The 24,182-nt window shown below is 39.3% G+C and overlaps 1 protein-coding gene across 2 annotated transcripts in view; it reads right to left on the bottom strand.

Annotated features, from left to right (window-relative positions):
* The window catches only part of MID1 (midline 1), a 234,464-nt gene that overhangs the window by 104,280 nt on the left and 106,002 nt on the right, over positions 1-24,182 (bottom strand). The window contains exon 1 of one of the 2 annotated variants that reach the window (XR_002728299.1): positions 11,617-12,162. Coding sequence is in view for 1 of the 2 variants with exons in the window: in XM_026449811.1 (XP_026305596.1) it covers positions 11,503-12,162 (660 nt within the window). In the remaining variant the exon portion in view is untranslated. Of the gene's footprint in view, positions 1-11,502; positions 12,219-24,182 lie in introns of those variants that run through there. The other variant, XM_026449811.1, reaches the window with a different exon arrangement.

Here is a 24,182-nt window from a genome sequence, read left to right as displayed (position 1 = left end):
ATCAACACCAAAGTCAATGGTTGTTTATTATTATTCACATTAAAAATTATCTCATTGATTAAGCTCCATGGAGCTCTTTTCATATCCTATCTATATAATCTTATTACATGTTATAATGAACTCTAGACCATGGAAGCAACAACTTAGCTTTGTTATTCATTTCTGCATTCCCAGAGTTTACTCAGTGTTTATCTCATAGTACCTACATAAAATATTCCCTGAGTAAACAAATAAGGTTTTTTCTTTCTTTCTTTCTTTTAAAAAGCAGGATCTGATAAAGCAGTTAGGGAAAAGAATATTTATAAAGGCACAAAAGGAATAGAAGCTGCTCATGATTTCCATATTGTTTCAGTAATAAGAACCTAGTCTATCCCAATGTAAATAAAAACCATATTTTCCAGATTTTCCCCCTCAATAAATAGCAAAAGAGATACAAGGGAGGAGGCAGATTATGATATCGCTATTCTAGGCACTCTGCACAACTGGCACAGAAGAGAGCACAGGGAACAAAACACCCCAGGGTCCCTACAGTGGAGGGGTTGGAAGCTGCCTTCTTCTACAACTCCTTCACTTCAGTGCTTTCCTCCTCCTCCAGTCCCAGTCGATATTGAAGTTCCTCCCTCTTCCTATTCTGAGACAGCTGCTAACAAACAGCCCAACTTGCTTCATCATTTACTCACATTACCAAAGGAAACCCTACAATAAAAAAGAAAGCTAGCCCCCTGAGCTCGTCTGACTAGTCTAGGCTTCCTGTGTATCATGTCAACCATCTTTTCCTCATCTGTCTAGATGTGTATAAATGTGACAGCCATAGTATAAACCCAAATGCCAGCTTTTCTTTTCTTGGAAACAGCTGGAGGTGCTCTGACAGCACCTGTGGTGCTGATCCAATCAGATTAACCGGAAACATGAAAGAGCTGCTCCCCTCTGTCCCTGCCACCCGCATCCCCAGACTTCAAATTGGGCCTTGTTTTTAAAGCCATTTCTTTCAATTCACCACTCACTGCTTCTTAAAAGTTCATTTTACTACTTAGCTTGGTTTAGAAAGGACAAATCAAAGTTTCCACCCAATTATAATTCCTTTGAGAGTTGTTCAAAGTTTCCCATGGCCGCCAGAAACACATATCAGCCCTATAACCACTGAGTAATTTATGATACTGTCAAGAAATCCACGATTGGATTACACCAATGAAGGTTTTATTGTAACAGTAAATGCCCAGATAAAATAATACCTCATGTACATCCAACACTTACTATGTGCCAGTCACCATGCTCAGCACTTCACAAGCATTTTCCTTTTTGATGAGACATGCAAAACGTGTTTTCCTTTGTCAGCTTAAAGGCCATACCTCATGGGTACGCAACAACATTGTATCATACCCAAAAGTCCAGAATATAAAGTGATTACATTTTAAGTGGATTTTTGCAATTGCATTTGTATCAGATTTTTCCAGAATGTTTATGCCACATACTGAAAATAAATCAAATCTTTAGCCACATTCACTTTCTCAGACTACTTATGCCCACTTTATGGCGATGTCAAAAAATTTACCAGTCTAAGAATAATGTATATATTAAGACATTCAGGAAAACAATTATCCTAAGAAGGGAATTAGTGAGCCTATTAAGTTGCAACCACGATTCCTTTGTTTCCTCATTGACATCACTGTCCTAACTCTGCTTTCTTTTGCAGTGTCCCCGAGGTTGTCTGGGTCCATGTACATGAACACAGCTCCAGGCATGAAGTCTGGCCCTTTAAGACAACCAAATCTACACTGGCTCAGCTATAGAAAATGTCAGCATGGGAACATCTTCTAGGCAACTTATTTTGGTGGCCCTGGAGGCATCACTCCAAAGCCACATCTCTGCAATAATTCCCAGACAGCACGGTAAGGCATCATCCTACACCCATGATGGTGGTTTATTGCCAGGCCAAGTGGGTTTTTAAAAATTACCGTAAAATCATTGTGTTTACTCCTGAAAACATCAGAAGAGATGTCAGAAATTTCAGAACCACTCGAAAGGCAATCCTGCCTGTGCTGGCTGGCACTGTTAACCGCAGTAGGAAGTAGCAGGAAAGACATAAAACTGGACAGCAGGGAACTGTGCTCTAGTCCTAGTTCAGAGTCACTAACCCACTAGGTAATTGCGGAAAACTTCTTTTACTTCTCTCAGCCCTACTTTCCTCATCTGCAGAATAAGGATGGAATGACATGAGTTCCAAGGTTGCTTCTGGCTCTAAAACATTATTTTGGTTTATAGTGGGCATTCGGAGGTTTGAACAGCATTCTCCTTATTGTGAATCAAAAAGCCAGGAGAAATAACCATGCATTGTCCCCACTGTGTCTTACTGCCCTAGAGAAGCAGGAAAAGAATCACATTTGTGTCTGGACCTAAGAGCCAATCAGCAACGACACCTCCTATTTCTTCCTAGTTTTAAGGAGCAAGACCCTGAATCTCACACTTTTACATGTTTCTGTTGACAGGGTGGTAGTTTTTGACCTGTGATACTACTTCTTTTTGCCAATTAAAAAGGAGACTACAAAATCTAAAGTAATGTGAATGTCTCTTCCCCCTTTTATTTCTTCCATGAACACAGTAACCCTATCCATTCTTATATTCTCACTTGAAATTTATTTCAGAAAATATACATTAACTTCTCTCTCTCTAAAAAAAATTAAAATTAAAATTAAAAAAAACTTCACTATTACTCTATAGAAAATAGTAAAAATGGCCTAAACCCTTAACCTTGCATTTAAAGACTTTCAAGACCTTCCCTCTAGGTGACTCTTCCAACAGCCTCTTTCCTGGCTCCCCAGTTGGCACCCTGTGCTCTAGCTAGGATTGTCTAAACTTCCAAAGCTGTCTTGCCTATTCCTGCCGACAGGTCTCTGCTGGTCTCACTCCCGCAGAGCACCTCACTCTTCTTTGATGCTTAATCCACAGATCTGTCAAAGCAGCTTAAATCCCACCACCCTGAAGCAAGGTTTATTGTCTGCTCAAAAGCAGATTCATCTCTTCCTCCTCCGAATCCCAAAACACTCGCCTAACGCATCAATTCTGCACATGTCCATCAACAAGTATTTATTAATTGTCACGTCTCTGCCCTTTGGCAGGTGCTTCAGAAACAGAACTATAAGACACATTAAAGCAACAATATAGACTCTTATCTCACATACACATAACACAAGCAGTGGTTAAAAAATATTTGGCAGTCTACATCCAATGTCCACACACTTAACCATTACACATTCTGCCTCCTGGTTTCTAACAGTCGTTCTGACATGTGTTGCAGGCTTTCTGTAGGCCAGGCACAATGCTAAGGGTTTACATGAAACACTTTATTCACTTTATTTTGCTCTCCCAATTTTCTGCGAAAGTAAGTACTATATATTAGCCCTGTTTTATAGATGAGTAAAATATAGCACAGGAACGTTAACAAGGTGCCCAAGAATTACGTTTACACAGCCACATGATGAAGAGGTACCATGTGTACTTGTTTGTGCATTTTTCAAACTCTCTGAGCTTACCAAGAATGATTCCGACAATAAAAAATCACTAGGCAATAATACCTTGCTCTCTGCAGGTGAAGGAGTTGAGAGAAGACTCATTCAGAAAATAGACAGGTAAGGAGGGGGAAAAGGAAGCTCTCTTGAATTTCCCATTAAGAACATATACCTGGAGATGTTTTCTTTTATTCTATCTATCATAAATATCCTTGTACCAAACTAATAAAATTAAAATATAGTTTTAATATATTTTACAAATATTTGGAAATCTTATTTTAATCACATGGAAACTATTAAAAATATACATTGCAACACATTGTATACATGTATGGAAATATCAGACTATCTCATAAATATGTGCAATTATTAAGTGTCTAACTAAAAATAAAAGAAAAAATACATATCTATATGGCAGACTAAACAAATGCTGCCATGAAATTAGTACAAACAGAATTGCATATTGGAGTCAGTTGGAACTGGTGAAACTCCATATAATTACATTTTAGAAGACATATGTCTGAGTTATTCACATACCACATGGTGAAACATCATATAGTGTATCTGTATTTTAGATTAAAATCAACTGGGAATTATTGTGAACAAGTTTGAAAACTTATATAGGGTTACACAAAGAACATCATACATGGTAAAAAGTTAAAAAGGAATGACTGATAACAGGGATTTTATAGACATCTAGTAAATTCAATATTGTTTTCTAATACAAGGCTTGGAAATGGTAGGTGCAGTGGTCCCTTTTCAGGGAAGCCTTTCTCCATCTCTCAGGGCTGGGGTCAGTACCTTTGCTTTGGGCACAATGTACTTCCCGCCACCATCAACAGAGAAAGTATTTAGTAGCTGTTGGAATTCCCTACTAGACTATAAGCTCCATGAAGGCAGAGACTGTTACTGTTCATATTACCTTAATTTATTAAACACATATTAACTTAAATTTTTATGACCTCTCAAAAAACCTATATTAACTTTCATTGTTTTTTTTTTTTTTTTTTTTTTTTTTGTTTTTGAGACAGGGTCTTTGCTCTGTCACCCAGGTTGGAGTGTAGTGGTGTGGTGGTGTAATCACTGCTCACTGCAGCCCTGATCTCCCAGGCTCAAGTGATCCTCTCACCTCAGCCTCCAGAGTAACTGGAACCACAGGTACATGCCACCATGCCCAGCTGAATTTTTATTTTTAGTAGAGACGGGGTCTTATTATGTTGTCCAAGCTGGTCTCAAACAACTGAGCTCAAACAATGCTCCTTTTTGGCCTCCCAAAGTGCTGGGACTACAGGTGTAAGCCCCCATGCCCAACCATATTGTTCTTAATAACATAGGTTCAAAAGGCCTAAAGCAAGCAAAATGACAGAGCTATGAAGAGGACTTGAAAATTTCACTCTCAGCAAAAAAAAGCTGGAAGCATTCCCTTTGAAACCGGCACAAGACAAGGATGCCCTCTCTCACCATTCTTATTCAACATAGTATTGGAAATTCTGGCCAGGGCAATCAGGCAAGAGAAAGAAATAATGGGTATTCGAACAGGACATAGGAAGTCAAATCGTTTCTGTTTGCATATGACATGATTGTATATTTAGAAAACCCCATCATCTCAGCCCCAAAACTCCTTAAGCTGATAAGCAACTTCAGCAAAGTCTCAGGATACAAAATCAATGTACAAAAATCACAAGCCTTCATATACACCAATAAAAGACAAGCAGAGAGCCAAATCATGAGTGAACTCCCATTCACAATTGCTACAAAGAGAATAAAATACATAGGAATCCAACTTACAAGGGATGTGAAGCACCTCTTCAAGAACTACCAACAACTGCTCGAGGAAATAAGAGAGGACACAAATGGAAAATAAGTCCATGCCCATGGATAGGAAGAATGAATACTGTGAAAATGGCCACACTGCCCAAAGCAATTTATAGATTCAATGCTACCCCCATCAAGCTACCATTGACTTTCTTCACAGAATTAGAAAAGCTACTTTAAATTTAATATGGAACCAAAAAAGAGCCCATATAGCCAAGAGAATCCTAAGCAAAAAGAACAAAGCTGGAGGAATCACACTGCCTGACTTCAAACTATACTACAAGGCTACAGTAACCAAAAACAGCAGGGTACTGGTACTAAAACAGATATATAGACCAATGGAACAGAACAGAGACCTCAGAAATAACACCACACATCTACAACCATCTGATCTTCGACAAACCTGACAAAAACAAGCAATGGGGAAAGGATTCCCTATTTAATAAATGGTGCTGGGAAAACTGGCTAGCCATATGCAGAAAACAGAAACTGAACCCCTTCATTACATCTTATACAAAAATTAACTCAAGATGAATTAAAGACTTCAATGTAAAACCCCAAATCACAAAAACCCTAGAAGAAAACCTAGGTAATACCATTCAGGACATAGGCATGGGCAAAGACTTCATGACTAAAACATCAAAAGCAATTGCAACAAAAGCCAAAATTGACAAATGGGATCTAATCAAACTAAACAGCTTCTGCACAGCAAAAGAAACTATCATCAGAGTCAACAGGCAACAACAACCTACAGAATGGGAGAATATTTTTGCAAGCTACCCATCTGACAAAGGTCTAATATCCAGAATCTACAAGGAACTTAAACAAATTTACAAGAAAAAAACAACTCCATCAAAAAGTGGGTGAAGGATATGAACAGACACTTCTCAAAAGAAGACATTTATGCAGCCAACAAACATATGGAAAAAAAAAAGCTCATCATCACTGGTCATTAGGGAAATGCAAATCAAAACCACAATGAGATACCACCTCAAGCCAGTTAGAATGGCAATTATTAAAAAGTCAGGAAACAAGAGATGCTGGCGAGGCTGTGGAGAAATCGGAATGTTTTTACACTGTTGGTGGGAGTGTAAATTAGTTCAACCATTGTGGAAGACAGTGTGGCAATTCCTCAAAAATCTAGAACCAGAAATACCATTTGATCCAGCAATCCCATTACTGGATAGATACCCAAAGGATTATAGAGCATTCTGCTATAAAGACACATGCACACATATATTTATTGCAGCACTATTTACAATAGCAAAGACTTGGAACCAACCCAAATGCCCATCAATGATAGACTGGATAAAGAAAATGTGGCACATATACACCATGGAATACTATGCAGCCATAAAAAAGAATGAGTTCATGTCCTTTGCAGGGTCACGGACGAAGCTGGAATCTATCATTCTCAGCAAACTGAAACAGAAATATAAAACCAAACACTGCATGACCTCTGTCATAAGTGGGAGTTGAACAATGAGAACACATGGACACAGGGAGGGGAACATCACACACTGGGGCCTGTCAGGGGTGTGGGGCAAGGGGAGGGAGAGCATTAGGACAAATACCTAATGCATGTGGGGTGTAAAACCTAGATGATGGGTTGATAGGTACAGCAAACCATCATGGCACATCTATACCTATGTAATAAATCTGCACGTGTATCCCAGAACTTTAAGTTTAAAAAAAAAAAAACAGAAAATTTCACTCTCCAAGTGGAAGGCCTAAGTGCACCTCTCCTAGTCATTAATTGATTACACAGACTGAAAACATTAATGAGCTTATGGAAATTTTGAAGATACAATAAACTTATTCTAATATTTATTAAGGGATACTGCATCCATAAGTGAGACCATATGCAATTATCTTGAGCCCTGATCTTAAGGGATTTAAACTAGAAATCAATAAACAGAAAGACACATTTTAAAAAAATACACATATTTGTAACTTCAAAAAAAAACCCTTCAAGATAAGACTCTTCCCACAAAAAATATACCAAGTTCGAAGTTGACTTGTACCCATCTACCAAACATTCAAGGAATAGATAAAATATTTTGAGTGATCGGAATATAGTTATTATTGCTATGTTTGTTGTCATCTCTTGCCTGCAGAATGAAATATCCCTAATGAAAATACTGGTCACTTGAATTTGTCTCCAATTTAGATTCAGGAAGATTATAATATTAAATAAATGCATGTATGTATATGTATATGCAGATATGTGTGTGCATCACACACCATAGCACTAGAACCTGCACTATGCCTGCTACTGGTTTTCAAAGAAGAAACAAGTTACAGAAATTCTAATTAAAAAAAGTCTAGCTCAGTAAACACTTACAACTTTCCTAGTTGCAAACTGGGAAAAATTTTTCAAACACAGAACCTTACAATCTATAAATTAAACCCAAGAATGAAATCTCATGTCTTCACTTCCAGATAAAAAGTGCTACATAGAAATGCTGAGCTTTAGTTGGAATTTTTAAATCAAACTATTAAAAAAGTATAATGGGATGATCCATTGACACATGCATTATACAAACAAACTTCCTCAGCCAGCCTTTAGAATAAGAATAGCAAAACAATAGTTTGGAACTTCAGCTTCAGCTAATTTGAAGGGGCTATGCTGAAACTGAAAGGCAAGGAAAGGTCAGTTTTTTTCAATTTGTATATTGTTATAGGTGTAATTAGAGAAAAGAAACAAGAGCTCCAACCTTGTATGTTGGAACAGAAAAAGAGGAACTACTGAATTTTAATTCCTTGAAAACTCTGGAATGCATTAATTATATTAAATTCTCTTATATGTTATGTGGTTCACAAATCAAAATTTTCCTCCAAGTTTGAAGGACTGAGAGGCTTCTTAAAAATTCAATTAAAATGATGTAAAGATAAGTCCACATTATGGATACGCTCCACTTAGAGACCTTTGCACTTGGCAGGAAAACTTTTCTCTTTTTATCTTAGTAGAGTTTAGGAAATGCTACCTTAATTTTCGCCTTGCTTCAATATTTCATGAGTGCCTCTCAATGCATAGTCTCCAAAAGCATTAGATTACTGACATGATGCTATTTTACATGATGTGGATGATTTTATTTGCACGAGTTCTACATGTTGGAATTTTTATCTTTTCTTCTTTTACACTTAGAAAAAGATCGTAATGTACAAAATGATATTCCGATTTTTTTATATAAACGCACATCTCTTATACTGAGATCTAATGAGTAAAATATGTCCCCCAAAGTTTAGTATTATTACAAGAAATTATTCTTCACAATAATTGCAGAATTCCCTTCTTCATATAATGGACTTTTACTAACAGAAGAACAAAAATGTTTCCAAAGACACTGGGGTCCTTACATATGCAAATTAATAAAGCAAGTTTATTGTCTTATCAATGAAAGCATCCTCAAATTCCTCCATGCTTTATCTGTGTTCCCACATCATCACAAGTCCACATCTATATGAGATCTTAGAGCTACAGAAAAATGCATGTTCAGAGTACATTTCAGACCAAAGTAGTAATTAACAGAAACATACTTCCTTGGTTTTGGTCCTCTTGGTATGCTATTACTTCCTTCAAAAATCAACATTTATATTGTCCTTAGGTTTTAAATAAAACAAAGATGTACATATGTTCATAAGTATGTGATAACTGAAATATCAGATATCCAAATGTCATAACTGTTATTATTTTTAAAATTCTAACATAAGTGGCATGTTTTCAAACAAACATGCTATGTTGGTAAGCTATTTGTTCAAATGCTCATAAGTATATCCTGTTGAATGGCTGTAAATGTGTTTTGGTGCATTGGATGCTGTTTATATGCTTATATTTCTGTAACTAGGAAATAAAAAGAAACCACATCATTAATTGTCAGGCCCTCCATGTGACAGTACAACAACCGATAAGCCACTGGCTCAATTAAAGTATGCAGGGCTTGTACCTGAAGAGTTTCGTTTTTTTGATTAAAAAAACATTTTTTTATCAAAAAAACGAAACTCTCTTCATGTCATGCTAGAGCATGACAGGATTTCTTCACAAATTTGGAGATGTTATGTAAATATTTAATAACTCTGCTGTGACAGGCCATGAGTACTGAGCAGAACTTGACTACAAGATTTAAATAAATATCAAGCCTAGGAGTTGTTAAATATTGAACATCATTATGATTGTGGTGTTTCAACAAACAATCATTAAAAGGTAGTGCAAATCCAATCAAAGGAACATTTTTGATAAAGAAACAAAGATCTGGCATGTTTACATTTTGGAAAACAAAAATCAAACATCTCTGTTCAGTTATCCTAAATATTCTCCCTTCAGCTCCACCACCAACAAAAAAAGGGGTAAAGAAAAAAGATTACCTTGGTTTGTAAAAATTAATAGCCTTATCAATTTCTGCAGAATTTGCTCTAGAGGCACAGCTCATACATGCATTGCCTTTACTATGATTAACTTTGGTGGTACTTTTCTCCGGTGCTGCCATGCACTGTTCTGGAAAGCCTGTCATCCTTTGTCTTCCGTTGTCTGTGTCACCTGAGTCCTTGTGCTTGACTTCCTCTACATGGTTTAAAGATGGATTTGCACCAGTAATTCTTTGGATATTTGAAGTGAAACATGCTACCCAGGTGATGCTTTTGTTGCCCAAGTGACATTGAGAAGCAGGAATTCACTTCAGCATATCGGTTTCCCTCAACATGTCAAGAAATAGCAAAGCCAAATCCCAGATGTGGTCCGTTAATCCCACTGTCACAAAATAAACTATGTGGTCCCAGTAAACACAACCACCCATTAGTGCTAAGGAGAGGTGATAGAAACCATTTGTTAAAGGTGACACTGTTTTCTAAGTGATAACACTCTTTTGATCATGTGATTCATTTTGTTTGCTCAACAACATGGTATGTGTTTATCCCGAGAGGAAGGACTTCAATATATATTTACTTAGAGCTTTTAATTTATACTTCCTTTCTTTTAATTGGTGTCTTGTGATCCAAAATTAGCTGGTGAACATAGTATCTCACTCAAACTCTCTCAGCTGAGTTTTCAATAATCAGACCCACTGTTACCTGAAATTGAACAAACATCTGGAGACTTGGCTTTTTATTTCTTCCCTGGTGCTTTCCATCCATACCTAGAGAGTAATTTTTGTTTTTGTTTTTTGTTTTGTTTTTTTTTGAGACAGAGTCTCGCTCTTTCGCCCAGGCTGAAGTGCAGTGGCGCAGTCTTGGCTCACTGCAACATCCACCTCCCAGGTTCAAGTGATTGTCCTGCCTCAGCCTCCCAAGTAGCTGGGATTACAGGCACCCACCAACACACCTGGTTAATTTTTGTATTTTTAGTAGAGATGGGGTTCTGCCAACAGGCTGGTTTTGAACTCCTGACCTCAAGTGATCCGCCTGCCTCGGCCTCCCAAAGTGCTGGCATTATAGGCATGAGCCACCATGCCCTGCCTAGAAAGTGATCCTTTTATTTCACGTATAGTCATATTAATTATTATTCCCCAAGCTGGAGTTAGGTTAATAATTTCATGTAAATAATGAAGTTCAAATAGTCTTGACTGTAACCTTACTGAATAAAGAGTCTACACGAAAAGGAATTCTTTCGTGAAACCTGAGATTGTCAGAGCACTGCGTGTCACCAATAAGCTGGATATCATTTACACAAGGAATAAAAGGTCACGTGTCCTCTAAAATCCCACATTTGCTACAGACATTCTTCTTTCTATTCCTTTGTTTGTGCAGTAACTAGATACAGGTACAATGAGAGTGAATTAGTTTTCCCAGATGAGTGAGAAAGTAAATGTTCCCCAAATGCCCAAAGCCAGATTTTATCTGTCATTCTCTCTCTCTCTCTTTCTTTCTCTCAGAGAGAGGCAGCACTCTCTTTGGAAGAACTGTAAGGATTGAAAATGATCCAGAAAAACTGCACGGATTGAAAATGATCCAGATTTTTAAAATTTGCCCTCACCTTGACAACACTAAAATTACAAGCAGCAGTCAACTTTTACAAGATACCCTTATTGTGTAACATTTATAGGCTGCCAAAAACATGCTAAAACTAATCAGATAACAAAGGTGAGGAGAAAACCTTCACCTGTCATGTAGCTAGCAGTGAATACACTTTTTATTTCCATGACATTTTCTGGCAGAAAGGGGTTGGCTTAAGGCGGATCGCACTAACCTTCAATTTGTCATAGCGCTCACTCAAAGCTGCCACCTGATGATCGCGGTGCCGCCCAACCAGTTTACACAAGGCACAGATTAACTGGTCATCGGTCACGCAGTACATATTCACCTTCTCATCCTCATGCTCCAAGCACATCAGCCCCCGGATGTGTGAGTCTGGAATTGGCTCAATCAGACGATGGCCTGTAAAGGGCTTCTTATTCGGGTGAGTGGCTTTCAGGCACTCGTCACAGTAGGATACTTCGCAAGTGACACAGGTCTTCACAGCGTCCTGGGCAGGATCCTGGTCACAAAACTGGCAGAGGACCTTCTCGGCGGAGGTCATGGTGTTGGTGTCAAAGGCCCGCTCCCGACGGGTCTCACTGGGAGAGTTGGGCCCGCTCACTGATGCTTTCTGGAACCTGTCGATGATGTTCTGTAGGGTGACGTTGCGCTTGAGACCGTCTAGACCTCGCTGGCTGAGGGTGATGACATGCCGGCAGGTGGGGCACTGGAAGGCAGTGATGGACTCCACGGACTCGTTGGTGGCACAGTGTGATACTAGGATGCGGTGGGCGCAGTTGAAGCAGAGGCTGTGTGCGCAAGGCAGTAGAAGAGGGTCCTCAAAGAGCTCCAGACAAATAGGGCAGGTCAGTTCTGACTCCAGTGTTTCCATCTTCAGGCAAAGCTCTCTTGTGTCATCAGCAAAACCCAAGGAAGCTGATCAGCTATCTGGAAACAAGAATGTAAGATCTGATTAGGCACAGGGAGGTCAACCATGGGGGGGTGTCAGCTTTGAATGCATCTCAGAATAATTCCAAACACAGGTCATGAAAGGGTAAGTGTGTGTACATTCCAAATAATTCTCTTTCTATTCACTGGGGAAAAAAGGAGGAAAAAGCATCCTGAGCCATCATATATCAGTTAATATTTCCTCGAAGTTCAGTAACTGAAAGTTTGCAATTTTGTTTTTGCAATTTTGTTTTTTAAAAGGCCTTATTCAAAACTGGAAAGTAATTGAAACTGTAATTTCTATAATTTGTATTTAATCAGAATAATCTTATTGTGTCAGAGTCAGGTTTAACCTTGCACAGAAAATTAAAATGTAGAAATACTCATCAATAGAATCTTTTATAAATTTGAGTGTATAAACTTACATATTAATGTATATGAGATTTAAGGACTTTTACTCTGCAATACCAAACCAGGTTTCAGAACAGTGGGAAGGCAGTAACTATAGAAATGGACACGAAATGTATATGAAATCAAATGCAGGGATTTCAGCAGAGATGATCGTGTTTAAGTGTGGGATGTCATTTTCCAAAATATATTCACGAGAAAAAACATTGACTTTCACAAAGATGATTGTGATAGAGGCAATATTTTTGGCATGTGTTCATTATGCTTCTGAATAATTCTATTGTATAATCCGGCAGTGGGACGTGGGTAGGCAGAATGAAGCGGAGAAAAATATCTGGGGGCTTTTTTGGTGGCTGCAGTAAGTTTGAGTACCAATGACTAATATTTAGAGCAACAATTTAGTTAATTAGAATAAGGATTTCAGTGGTTATCATATTCATTTGATAAGTTATGTTACGACAATGATAACGATTACAGTATGACAATGATAATGATTACAATTTAAGGAGGCTTACAAAACTGCTGAGGGACCCTTTCGGCCAAAAAACTCCCATCATGGGCTTGTCACTGTTGCCAGCAACAGGTCAGGCTGGCGGGAGGTCCAGCCTCACACTTAGAGCTGTGTTGGCCTGGGTACGACCTCTGCCAGCTTTGTTGCTCCCCTCCAGGCCACCCGAGGGTGGCCCAGCTGCCTGCTCCCCTTGCCATAAAGACCTGAGTGCTTTTGTGAACTCTCGTCTGCCTTCCCATCAAAAAGGGTAGTGGAAGGAATTCCATACAAACCCCAGTTCATTAAGGGTGAAGAGGCCTCATGCTCATTAGCAGGCCTGGGAACCAAGCCACTTTGAACCTTCCCCCTTTCAAGACCATTAGCAGAGGTCTGCAGACCAGTGATGGGAATATTAGATGCAGCCCACTGCAGGCTGTGGGAGAATAGTGCAGTTCACCCAGTGGTCGGGAGGTTCAAATCACCCACGGGGGTGGTGGGGAGAGCATTCTCAGCCGGATTTATGGGAAGGCTTCACATCCAAAGCTATGTTTAGTGATTCTGACAATCAATTGTTTGTATTCATACCTCTGCTTATTTACAAAATTTACGGTTTCTAGAATACCCTGACCCCTTCTGAAATAGCATCCCTCAGAAATACCATATGGTGCTTTGGTGAAATTAATGCTCATCTTGCTACCAACTGAATGGTAACTGATCATTAAAAGTATAAAGTATGTCCTGAGCCTGTTAAAAATTAAATAGCTACTGGCTTCATAAAAGTCTGGTATCTTAAAAAATCTTCAACCATTCGCTAGTATTTACTACATAGGAAAGAATAAAAGAGCAACTGTGACTTGAAATATTAAAGCTTGTACATCTTTCTATAACCTGCAATGGAAACCCTAGGGTTGCTGTTGTAAGAAACATATCATCCCCACTTGGTCTCAGTTACCTGTTCCTATAGATGGCTCAGAAGAAATGGGAAGTTTTTTACCTATTAATAATTATTTTGGTTAATCATAGAAAAAAATGTAGAATTATCTTTAAATCAAAGTTCTTCTACCTTCTCATCAAAAGCATATAAGTTAAAGGAAAAATATAGCCCTTTTGGTCTGCTTTGTTCTTGGATAAAACAAGAATGCCTACCAATGAATCTCAATAGAAGGATGAGCATCAAATTATGTCTGGAGAACTATGATGACTGTATTTTTAATGCAGGTGCCAGGATTCCATCCCAAAGAAGTGTGATGAGAATTTCTAGAAAGGATTCCACTGGAGAGACCTCAGTGGAAATACTGACATTTTATTCATTCCTTCAACAGATGTTTACTGTGTGCCAGGCACTGAGTTAGCTGAAGAAGCCAGAATCTGGGGTTCACATCACCTCATCTCTATTATCACGGGCCAAGCCAGCATCATCTCTTATGTGGACTATCATAAGACCTTTCTAAACAATCTCTTGGCTTCTGTTCACTCCTGCCTTTCCCTCTATAGTCTATCCTCCACTCAGAAGCCAGAGAGCCTGTTGTTAAAACATGACAGAACATGCCTCTCCTCTTGCTCTGCCCTGTAAGGGCTTCCCATTTCACCCAGAGAGAAATTCACCAGAATAAACTAGCCCCAGAAAACAAAGACTCAGACAGTGAGCTCACTTCCTCCCATGCTACCCACTCCTCTCTCTGCTCTGGGCACATGGCCTCATTCTGACTCCTCAAACATGCCAAGCACATCAATCCCCTGCTCGCCCCTGCAAGTTCTTCAGAATCCACATGACTCTCTGCTCCAGTGTCACTTTCTCTCTGAACCCATATAAAACCAATTCCCCTTCTACCACTATACCACCTACCCATCGTGGCAATTCTTCCCCCATCTCGGTTTATTTTTCTTTTTTCTTTTTTTTTATTATACTTTAAGTTCTAGGGTACATGTGCATAATGTGCAGGTTTGTTACATATGTATACATGTGCCATGTTGGTGTGCTGCACCCATCAACTCGTCAGCACCCATCAATTCATCATTTATATCAGGTATAACTCCCCAATGCAATCCCTCCCCCCTCCCCCCTCCCCATGATAGGCCCCATTGTGTGATGTTCCCCTTCCCGAGTCCAAGTGAGCTCATTGTTCAGTTCCCACCTATGAGTGAGAACATGCGGTGTTTGGTTTTCTCTTCTTGTGATAGTTTGCTAAGAATGATGGTTTCCAGCTGCATCCATGTCCCTACAAAGGACGCAAACTCATCCTTTTTTATGGCTGCATAGTATTCCATGGTGTATATGTGCCACATATTTTTCTTTATAATATTTATTACTGACATATTCTTTTAGTTTGCTTATTGCTCCTTCTGTCCCCACTGTCCTCAACACTAGAATATAAGCTCTGTGAAAGCAGAGACTTTGCTTTGCTGTTTGAAGAATGTACCACCAACACCTAGAACAGCACCCAGCACACAAAAGGACTCAAACATTCATTGATTCCATTAAATGTACTGACTTTTCAGCTAAAACCAAAAAGAATCAAACACAGTCCTTGACTTTAAGGATCTCTCAATATACTAGAACAGAGATCAGCGAACTTTTTCTATTAAGGGTAAAACAGTAGACATTTTTGGCTTTGTGGGCCAAAAGCGCCCTGTTGCAACTACTCGATCTACCACTGTAGTGCAAAAGCAATCAGACACAATATATAAAGGAATGAGTATGGCTGTGTTCCAACATAACCATATTTGGAAAAACAGGTCACAGGCCAGCACTGGCCTGCAGATCTTATTTTGTTGAGCCATGTATTAGAAGATAGAGGCATATATAGATAACCAGAATATAAATGAAAATCATTCTCAGAGAGGTATGAATAAAATGCTGTGTGGGCAACAGCGGCAAGGATGGTGGAGCAAGACTTGGACAAGCACACGTTTCCAGTGCTAACGGGAAATGATATGCAACAGGCTTTCACTCTGACATCAATGGAAATTATGTGACTCGAGTGCTTAGGGGAAACTCATGTAAGAATGATTTAATAGTAGCTGCTCAAAACTAGATCTTTTCTTTTATTGCCATAGCACCTGGCATAGTGCTTTATGCAAGTGTCTACATTGTAAATGGTTAATTGTGTTAGGTGAAGACAAAATACTCAGATGTAGTAAGTGAAGTTCAGCCAATTTTCTAAATCTTTTGCCTGTATGCTACCAAAAAGGAAGGGGTTTTGGTTTGATATCTATAGTGCATCCCACTTCTTCCACTTTTACCAAGGTTTTACAATGGTATAGATATCATTTTTGTTACATGACTCAACAGTATCTTATTTGTACTCATTCCATTCCTTCTTCTAAAAGAAACTTAGTATGGTTTATTTTCTAGCTTTCTTTAAAATATCTTTTTGGAGAAATTAAAATGCCATTCATTCCTTTTTTTTTTTTTTGCCATTCATTCTTTCACCAAATATTTAAGTTCATCTATGTACTTGGTCCTGAGACAAGTACTGGTAACACCTGGCCCCTGTCTCCATGATCTTATGGTTCATTCTGAGAGAGAAAATATGAACAAGTCCAAGTGTGGTGGCTCATGCCTGTAATCCCAGCACTTTGGGAGGCTGAAGTGGGATGATCGCTTGATCCCAGGAGTTTGAGACCAGCCTGGGCAACATAGTGAGATCCTATCTCTACCAAAAATAAAAATAAAAAAATTAGCCAAGAGTGGTGGCACATGCCTGTGGTCCCAGCTACTTGGGAGGCCGAGGCTTGAGCTTGGAAGGCTGAGGCTGCAATGAACCATGATCATGCCAATGCACTACAGCCTGGGCAACAGGGCGAGCCCATCTCAAGAAAAAAAAATGAACAAGCTGTAATGCAATGTAAGAAAGATGCATGCCAAAGACACAGGGAATAATCAACGCTATGTAGGGGAAGAGGAGACAGGGAGAAGCTTCCTGAAGGAGGTAAAATATGAAGTGGGTTTTAAAAGATGAACAGGGATTCACCAAGCAGATAGTGGTACATGGGTGGGAATTTTATGCAAAATGTTATCTTTCTTTTGACTATACATACACACACACACAAATATATAGCTTATATTGTTATTTATAAATAACAATATCAGGCCAGGCATGGTGGCTCACACCTGTAATCCCAGCACTTTGGGAGGCCAAGGTGGGTGAATTGCTTGAGGTCAGGAGTTCGAGACCAGCCTGTCCAACATGGTGAAACCCCCGTCTCTACTAAAAACACAAAAAATTAGCTGGGTGTGGTGGTGTGCACCTGTGATTTGATCTACTCGGGAGGCTGAGACAGGAGAATCACTTGAACCCAGGAGGTAGAGGTTGCAGTGAGCTGAAATTGTGCCACTGCACTCCAGCCTGGGCAACAGAGCAAGATTCCATCTCAAAACAAAACAAACAAACAAACAAAAAACAACAAAAAAAACCCAATATCACAAAACAGCAGCTTTTGCCTCTTCTTAACTGTCATAATGTAATTTCCATGCCTCGGGATAAAAAAAAAAAAAAAAAAAAGCTTATTTGTTTTTACTTCAGTAAAAGGAAATCACACATGCCTATTGTCGGGAAATCCTACAGCTTAACATTTTTGTGAATGGGCAGATTGGTCCTCATTGAGAAGAGGATCTAGATAATCTTGAGAGTCCCTTGCAACAAACCGGGAATGGCAACAAATCACAGTTCACACCTCTGCCTGTCCATAGTCCAGACATCTAGAACAGAGCACAGAATAATGAATGAAAGGGGAGAGAGATAGACAGGTGACTGGACAACCTAAGACATTCTGCAGTTTTGCTACTTATTAGCTGTCTGTGTATCCATGGGTGAGTGTCCACAGATGTTCCCTACAGTCCCTCTAGCACTCACTCTAATCACTCTCCTAGGCAGGAGAGTCTTTAGTGACAGATTACAGTGAAGCCCCACATTGTGGGAGGCATTGGATACATCTTTTGAAGAAACTTTCTTATAGATTCAAGACTTATGAGGAAAATACTTCTTTAAAATGGAAAATTAATAAACAGATGTTTTGATGGAAAATAATGAAGTAAATGTTTTCACACCTCCCTCTTGTTCCTTTCCTTTCCTCTCTCATGATGTGTATCTTAGTCCATTTTGTGTTGCTATAACAGAATACCTAAGGCTGGGTGATTTATAAAGAAAAGAGGTTTATTTAGCTCTTGGCTGCACAGGCCGGGAAGTACAAGAAGCATGGTAGTAGCATCTGCTCAAGAGAAGGAACTTTGCTTTATAAAAATAACGACAGGGCCATCCAGTTTTTTGTTTGTTTCATGTACTGCCTCTCTGAGAATGACTGCTACGCTTGTATCCCAAGATGCCATCCCTTTCTGGAACCCAGTTTAGCACTGACAGTTCTTTGCTTCATGTACTGCAAGTGCCTCAGACTTGGAATGCACATCACGTGGGATTCATCCTCTTCCCTCATGAGCCTGTCTTTGTCTTTTCTACAGGGTTTCTGCTGTCTCCTCACAGCGCTTCTATCCTCCTGGTCACCAGATGGCAGACACCACAGTTTCTACTCCTCCCTCTTTGGGGGAGGCACAATTATGGCCCCCAAAGATATACACATCCTCCTCCTCAGAGCTTGTGAATATTTTAGGTTATAGAGCAAAGGGGACTGATTATTGCTGATGTAATTAAGATTGTTAAGTAGCTGACCTTGAGATGGGGAGAGTAGCATGGATCATCTAGGTGGACCCAAAGGAATCACGAGGCTCTTTAAATGTGGAAGTGGCAGGAAGAAGAGTCAGAGTCAGAATGATGAGATATGACAAAGACTTGACCAGTCATGCCTGGCCTTGAAGATGGAGGAAGGGGCCACAAGCCAAGGAATGCAGGCTAGAAGCTGGAAAAGGCAAGGAAATGAATTATCCCCAAGGGCCCCAAAAAGGAATACAGCCACAAAGATATCTTACTCTTAGCCCAGTGAGACCTGTGTCAGACTTCTGACTCTAGAAATGTAAGATAATGAATTTGCATTGTTTAACACCATCAGGTTTGTGCTAACTTGTTACAGCATCAGTAGGAAATGAACATACCCTCTATCCCCCAAATCCAAATCATTAGCTAAGACATATATGTGTCAATCCTCAGGAGCCCTTTGCACTGTTTTCCTTCCCTCTGTTCCCACTGCCTCTGTGTTGATCCAGACTCTCCTTGCTGCATTCCTACACTATTACCAAAAAATCCTCCTAATTTGATTCTCACCTCTAGTCTTTCTTCCTTCAGCTGAATGTTTGCAACATGCTTTTGGCACCACTGCTTTTTCCTGTCACTCCTCTCAAAGGCACAAAGCATTGAGCAGCTCCCTGCTGCTCAAAGTATGAATCTGGTCACTTTTCTCCTTTAAAAGCCTTGCTCTAGCTTCTCCCAAACTGTGCCTTCAATCTTATTCCCAAACATTCGTGGCCTATACCAGGGACTCAGTAAATGGGATCATTTGATGCTCTTAGCAATTGCCTTTGTTTTGCTTCCTAGAACAAATAATTTTTCCTATATGTTTCTGGTTTCATGTTTGGATTCTTTGTTTTCTCTCTGTGTGTGTGTGTGTGTGTGTGTGTGCGTGTGTGTGTGTTTCTTTGTTTAAGATGAGAGTAGAACCTCCTAGGAGGCCCAGATAGTCTGGCCACTGTTGGATTTGGTGACTTCATATTCAACAAAGAGGAATTATTTTAAAAGATGGCTCTAAAAGTGTGACATATCCTAAATTTTTACATTTAACCCTTTTAACTAAAAAACACAAAGTGATATAATTCTCCTATGTACAAAATAACTAAAATTTTTATGTTAAAATATTATTTTCTAGTACACAACAGAATAGTTAGTAATAGGACCTAGGGTTTAAAGTTATGTGATTAATCTCATTCTTTCAAAATGGTTGGATTCACTCTAGAGTTGATACAGGAACATACATGCACGTGTACAGGAAGACACACAAACACAAATCTCATATGGAGATAAAACATTCACAGTCTAAATTTGAGGCTAGTCATGAATGCGCGGCCTGAGACAAATGACCAACTCCCTTGAAACTCCCCATGATAAAAACTGGATGTAAGAGGCATGTGCCTTTGGGGTTAAGGAAAATTAATCAACAGAAAGATGGAAAGCTAACAGTGAGGGCTGTAAGAATGATGGGACCTTGGTACCCAGGTGATGGCTAAGATGATCTGGCTGATCCAGCTGCCTGAGCAGGTGGCCCCTTGCTCCCTCTAGGCTCCAGGTGTCTTCATCCTGAGAAAACACTCATCCCAGGAGGAGGACTTTCCTGGAGAGAGGAAGGTGCTCTTTTGTCCAAGGTACAGGATATGAGAGAAAACATCTTGAAGGAGAAAATTCCCAGTGGAAGAGGAAGGACCTAGGACCTGGGGACTTCCTCAGTTTTAGGGTTTGGGTTTGAGAAGGGAGATGGGGAACTCAGGATAGGTGCTCTTATGAATTATTGTTGCAGACCAAGGGCATAGAAGTTAAATGGGTTCATGTCTGTTAGATTCTTTGCTCCCTCCTCTGAAGTAAGAGGCAAAAATACTGACCTGGCGAGTCCATTCAGACATAGCATCTAATCTCCAGCTCACACTGTCACAACCCTTGCCACCATCCTGCTGGCTAGCTTATTCTTTTTTATTTAGAATTTCACAATTTTATTCTTTGTAGTCTCTCCTGACCCCTGCTATGACACAATCAAGATAACCTGCACCTTGAAGGAGCACCTAGGATCCCTGTGAAGATAGAATGCATTACCAGTTTAATCCATAGCCAAATTCAATGGGCAGGTCTTCTGGTTTAGAATGCCAAGGATATAGAAGTTTCACTTGCATATTCAAGAACTGACCAAGAATTAGGAGTCTCCAGACCAAATGCATTCTGTGAGTTCACTTATCCATTAGAATAAGGAGATCGCCCATCATCAGCACATCATCCATAATTTTTTACCCCAAATTTCCCTTAATGGAGGTATTGACATTTTTAATCATAAGGTAAACCCACCTCTCAATGCTTTCCTATAAGTATTCTAGGTTATGCCTGCATACTCCATGAAATACAATTATTTTTCTAACTTGGGTATATGAAAAAGAACATGCAATTCTATCAATTCTATCAATAATTTTACTTTCAGGCCCTCACTTTGTACAACTCTAAAGCCTTCACTACCAGGGAAATTAGTGAGTCACCAGACCAAGGAATAAACTTGGATGCCAACACTGGGTGGCCTGTGATTAACTGTTAATATCAGGTGGCTCTCAGCCACTGCCCAGATGATTCCCAGGGCACTTCCTCTAGTTCTTTTCCAAATATCTTCTGGACTATAGAGACTAAGTTTATTGTTAAATTTACCAAAACATAACTGAGATGACAAACATACTGTTAAAATTGCACAATGTTACGCCAAGCTACACGAAAATGGTTTCAGAACAGGGAGCTCCTATACGTATTTCAAACAACAAACAGCATTAAAAATGAACAAATGAATTATTTGAGAGTGCTAAATTTCAGAAACGAAATCAAGACAATTTACTCGATTATCCACTCCTCCTAACCCCTGTTCACCTGGGTAATTAAGATTTAGTTGACTTATTCTTGCTTGGATTTTTGCTATGAGATTATCCTTATTATAGAACTATAGGTGAAATATTTTTTTAAAGACTGCAGAATGATGTTTCTACCTTGGACCAGCAGAAATACAGACTTTCAGAGGACTCAAAATTACTGAAGTGTGAAACACTGGAAATGAACCTGACTTTGGGAGGCAGATTGCAATGGGGACCCAACTCAGAAGGGACTTGCTCTCATCTTAAGCATAATTTCTCAACTCAAAAACTTCTCTAACACAAACTCAATAAAAACTGGCTGCTACATCCAAGATGAATTCATCATACGGTATTTTGAATAACATAATACAAGCACTCAGCATCTGCATATTCAATCATGCAGTTTAGTATTTGACTTTGAGTGATAAAGACCACCAAATAAAGACACTACCCAAATGCTACTTTACTGATTAGTACTCTGGCCGATTTGAGAAGCAGGTGGGTTAGTAAAGGCACAATAAAACAGGGCCATGAACTGATGGAAAAAGGGGAGAAGGGGATCCAATTGGATTTAACTGCATTCTGAAAGACTGGAAATTGATAGCATAATGTAGGCTGTTTCAGTAAAAATGCAAAGTGGTTCTTAAAAACAACAATGTAAATAATACGTCAAGTAAGACTAGATGAAGAAAGGTGATCTAGTAACATTTTATAGGTAAAGAATGTTACTCTGAACTACGACTGCATTTAGCCTCCAAATGTCAGCACACTCAAATTCATTTGCTCAACCAGTAACAGACAACTAAGAATTTCTGCCAAGCAAATTGTAGGGGACCAGAGGGACTGTTTGGAAAAAAAAAAAAAAAAAGTGACAAGCAGATGAGCACTGAGATGCTAGCCTCAAGTTTTAAAATAATTAATACAATAGATATTTTGAATAACTTGTCATTTCTTCTTTAAGAAGTGCTGACGTTATTATTATTATTGTTTTTACCTCGTACCTAAAGTGAGAACCAGGGAAGACTTTTAATTTCACCAAACACCCACCTGGTGGAATTCATGCAAATCAGATTAAACTGTTAACCAAATCTTTTCTGTGCTTTCACATCTGCCTATAACATCCTCATTCTTAGTAATTGGATCTCTAGGACATTCTTTAAAATAATCACATACTCGCCTGACCATGCAACCTGATTAATAATGAATGAACATTCCTGAAAAGAATCACTTCAAAGCATGGCAGATGTCTGTAGGGATATGAAAGCTTTAATGGTCAAAATTAAGGGGAAATGGAAGCTGGGTCACACTGTCTGGTTATTTTAATTGAAACCTAGTCTTCCAAATTTACTTAATAGAATACAAACACTCCTTCTCGAGGTTCATTTATACAAGCAGACAAGCACAAACACAAATGGCAATGCAAAAGAACAACCCAGATTCCTGGAGGAACAACCACCCTATCCTGTTCTGTCTTAATAGTGCAGAAAGCCCCTCAACAGTTTCAGAAATCCAATTTGTTCAATTGAAAGACTGATAAACAGGTTAAAAACAGGAACTAGCACGTTGGTCCTTAATAGTTCTTTGAGCACCTCTCTAGATTCTGACAAACAGATCACCTTGAATACCCACCAATGGACTGCACACTAGTTCTTTTTGAAGAAACATCGCCGTAGGCAGAGGATGGGGACCCACGAAATGACAGACAGGCCACCGAGACCAGATGGTGGGTGGCAGGCAGTGCTGGAGCGGTCCTGTGTGTCTGAGAGTGCGTCAACAGTGAAACACAACAGGAAAATCGGTCCAACAATTCCAGGAAGGCCAGCTCCACCTCATCCACTCCGCCAGGGTTGCCTGAGTTGAAGAATCAACTGCCTTTTCCATGGCCCCCGCCACGACTTCCCTATCCTCTGGCCTACTCAATGTTCAACTGAACCCAAATGAAAAGTTAGCTCAGGTCAGCTCAACACCCACTGCCTGGTCCAAAAAAATGATGACTTGGCAACAGGATCGGTACTCTCATTCCTTACAGGGACCAGCAGCAGCTTGGCCGACTGAGACAGTGTCCTGTGGCAGAAGGCTGAATGCTAGCTTTCCATGCCACCAACAGGAGCCATCCTGCCCAACTTCTGGGGTTGGGAACAGGCACTAGACTCATTTGCCTTTGGGGCCTTTCAATGTCCTACTGAGCACATGATCACATTATGCTCTGGATGCTGGCTCGTTCATTTAAAAAAATAATATACACATTATTTTGTGCCTTTATCTTCTGAATTAATGTATAATGTTTGGAAGAAGTTTTCTTCAAAGTTACATCAGGAAGAACAATTTCCAGTACAGACACAATAAAACAGTCACTTATTTCTTCCAAAAATAGTGACCTAAATAGCAATCGATCATCCTGATAAACAATTTAAAATATATGTATAAAATATACATATATATATACACACACAGGTTTCACATGCACACATATGCATACATTATGCACAAACATATATAAAAATAACATATGTGTGTATATATATTGAAT

The sequence above is a fragment of the Piliocolobus tephrosceles genome, chromosome Y, assembly GCF_002776525.5.
Source record: "Piliocolobus tephrosceles isolate RC106 chromosome Y, ASM277652v3, whole genome shotgun sequence".
Taxonomy (NCBI): domain Eukaryota; kingdom Metazoa; phylum Chordata; class Mammalia; order Primates; family Cercopithecidae; genus Piliocolobus; species Piliocolobus tephrosceles.
The sequence above is the reverse complement of the archived record's forward strand: the minus strand, read 5'-3'. Positions and strand labels throughout refer to the sequence as shown.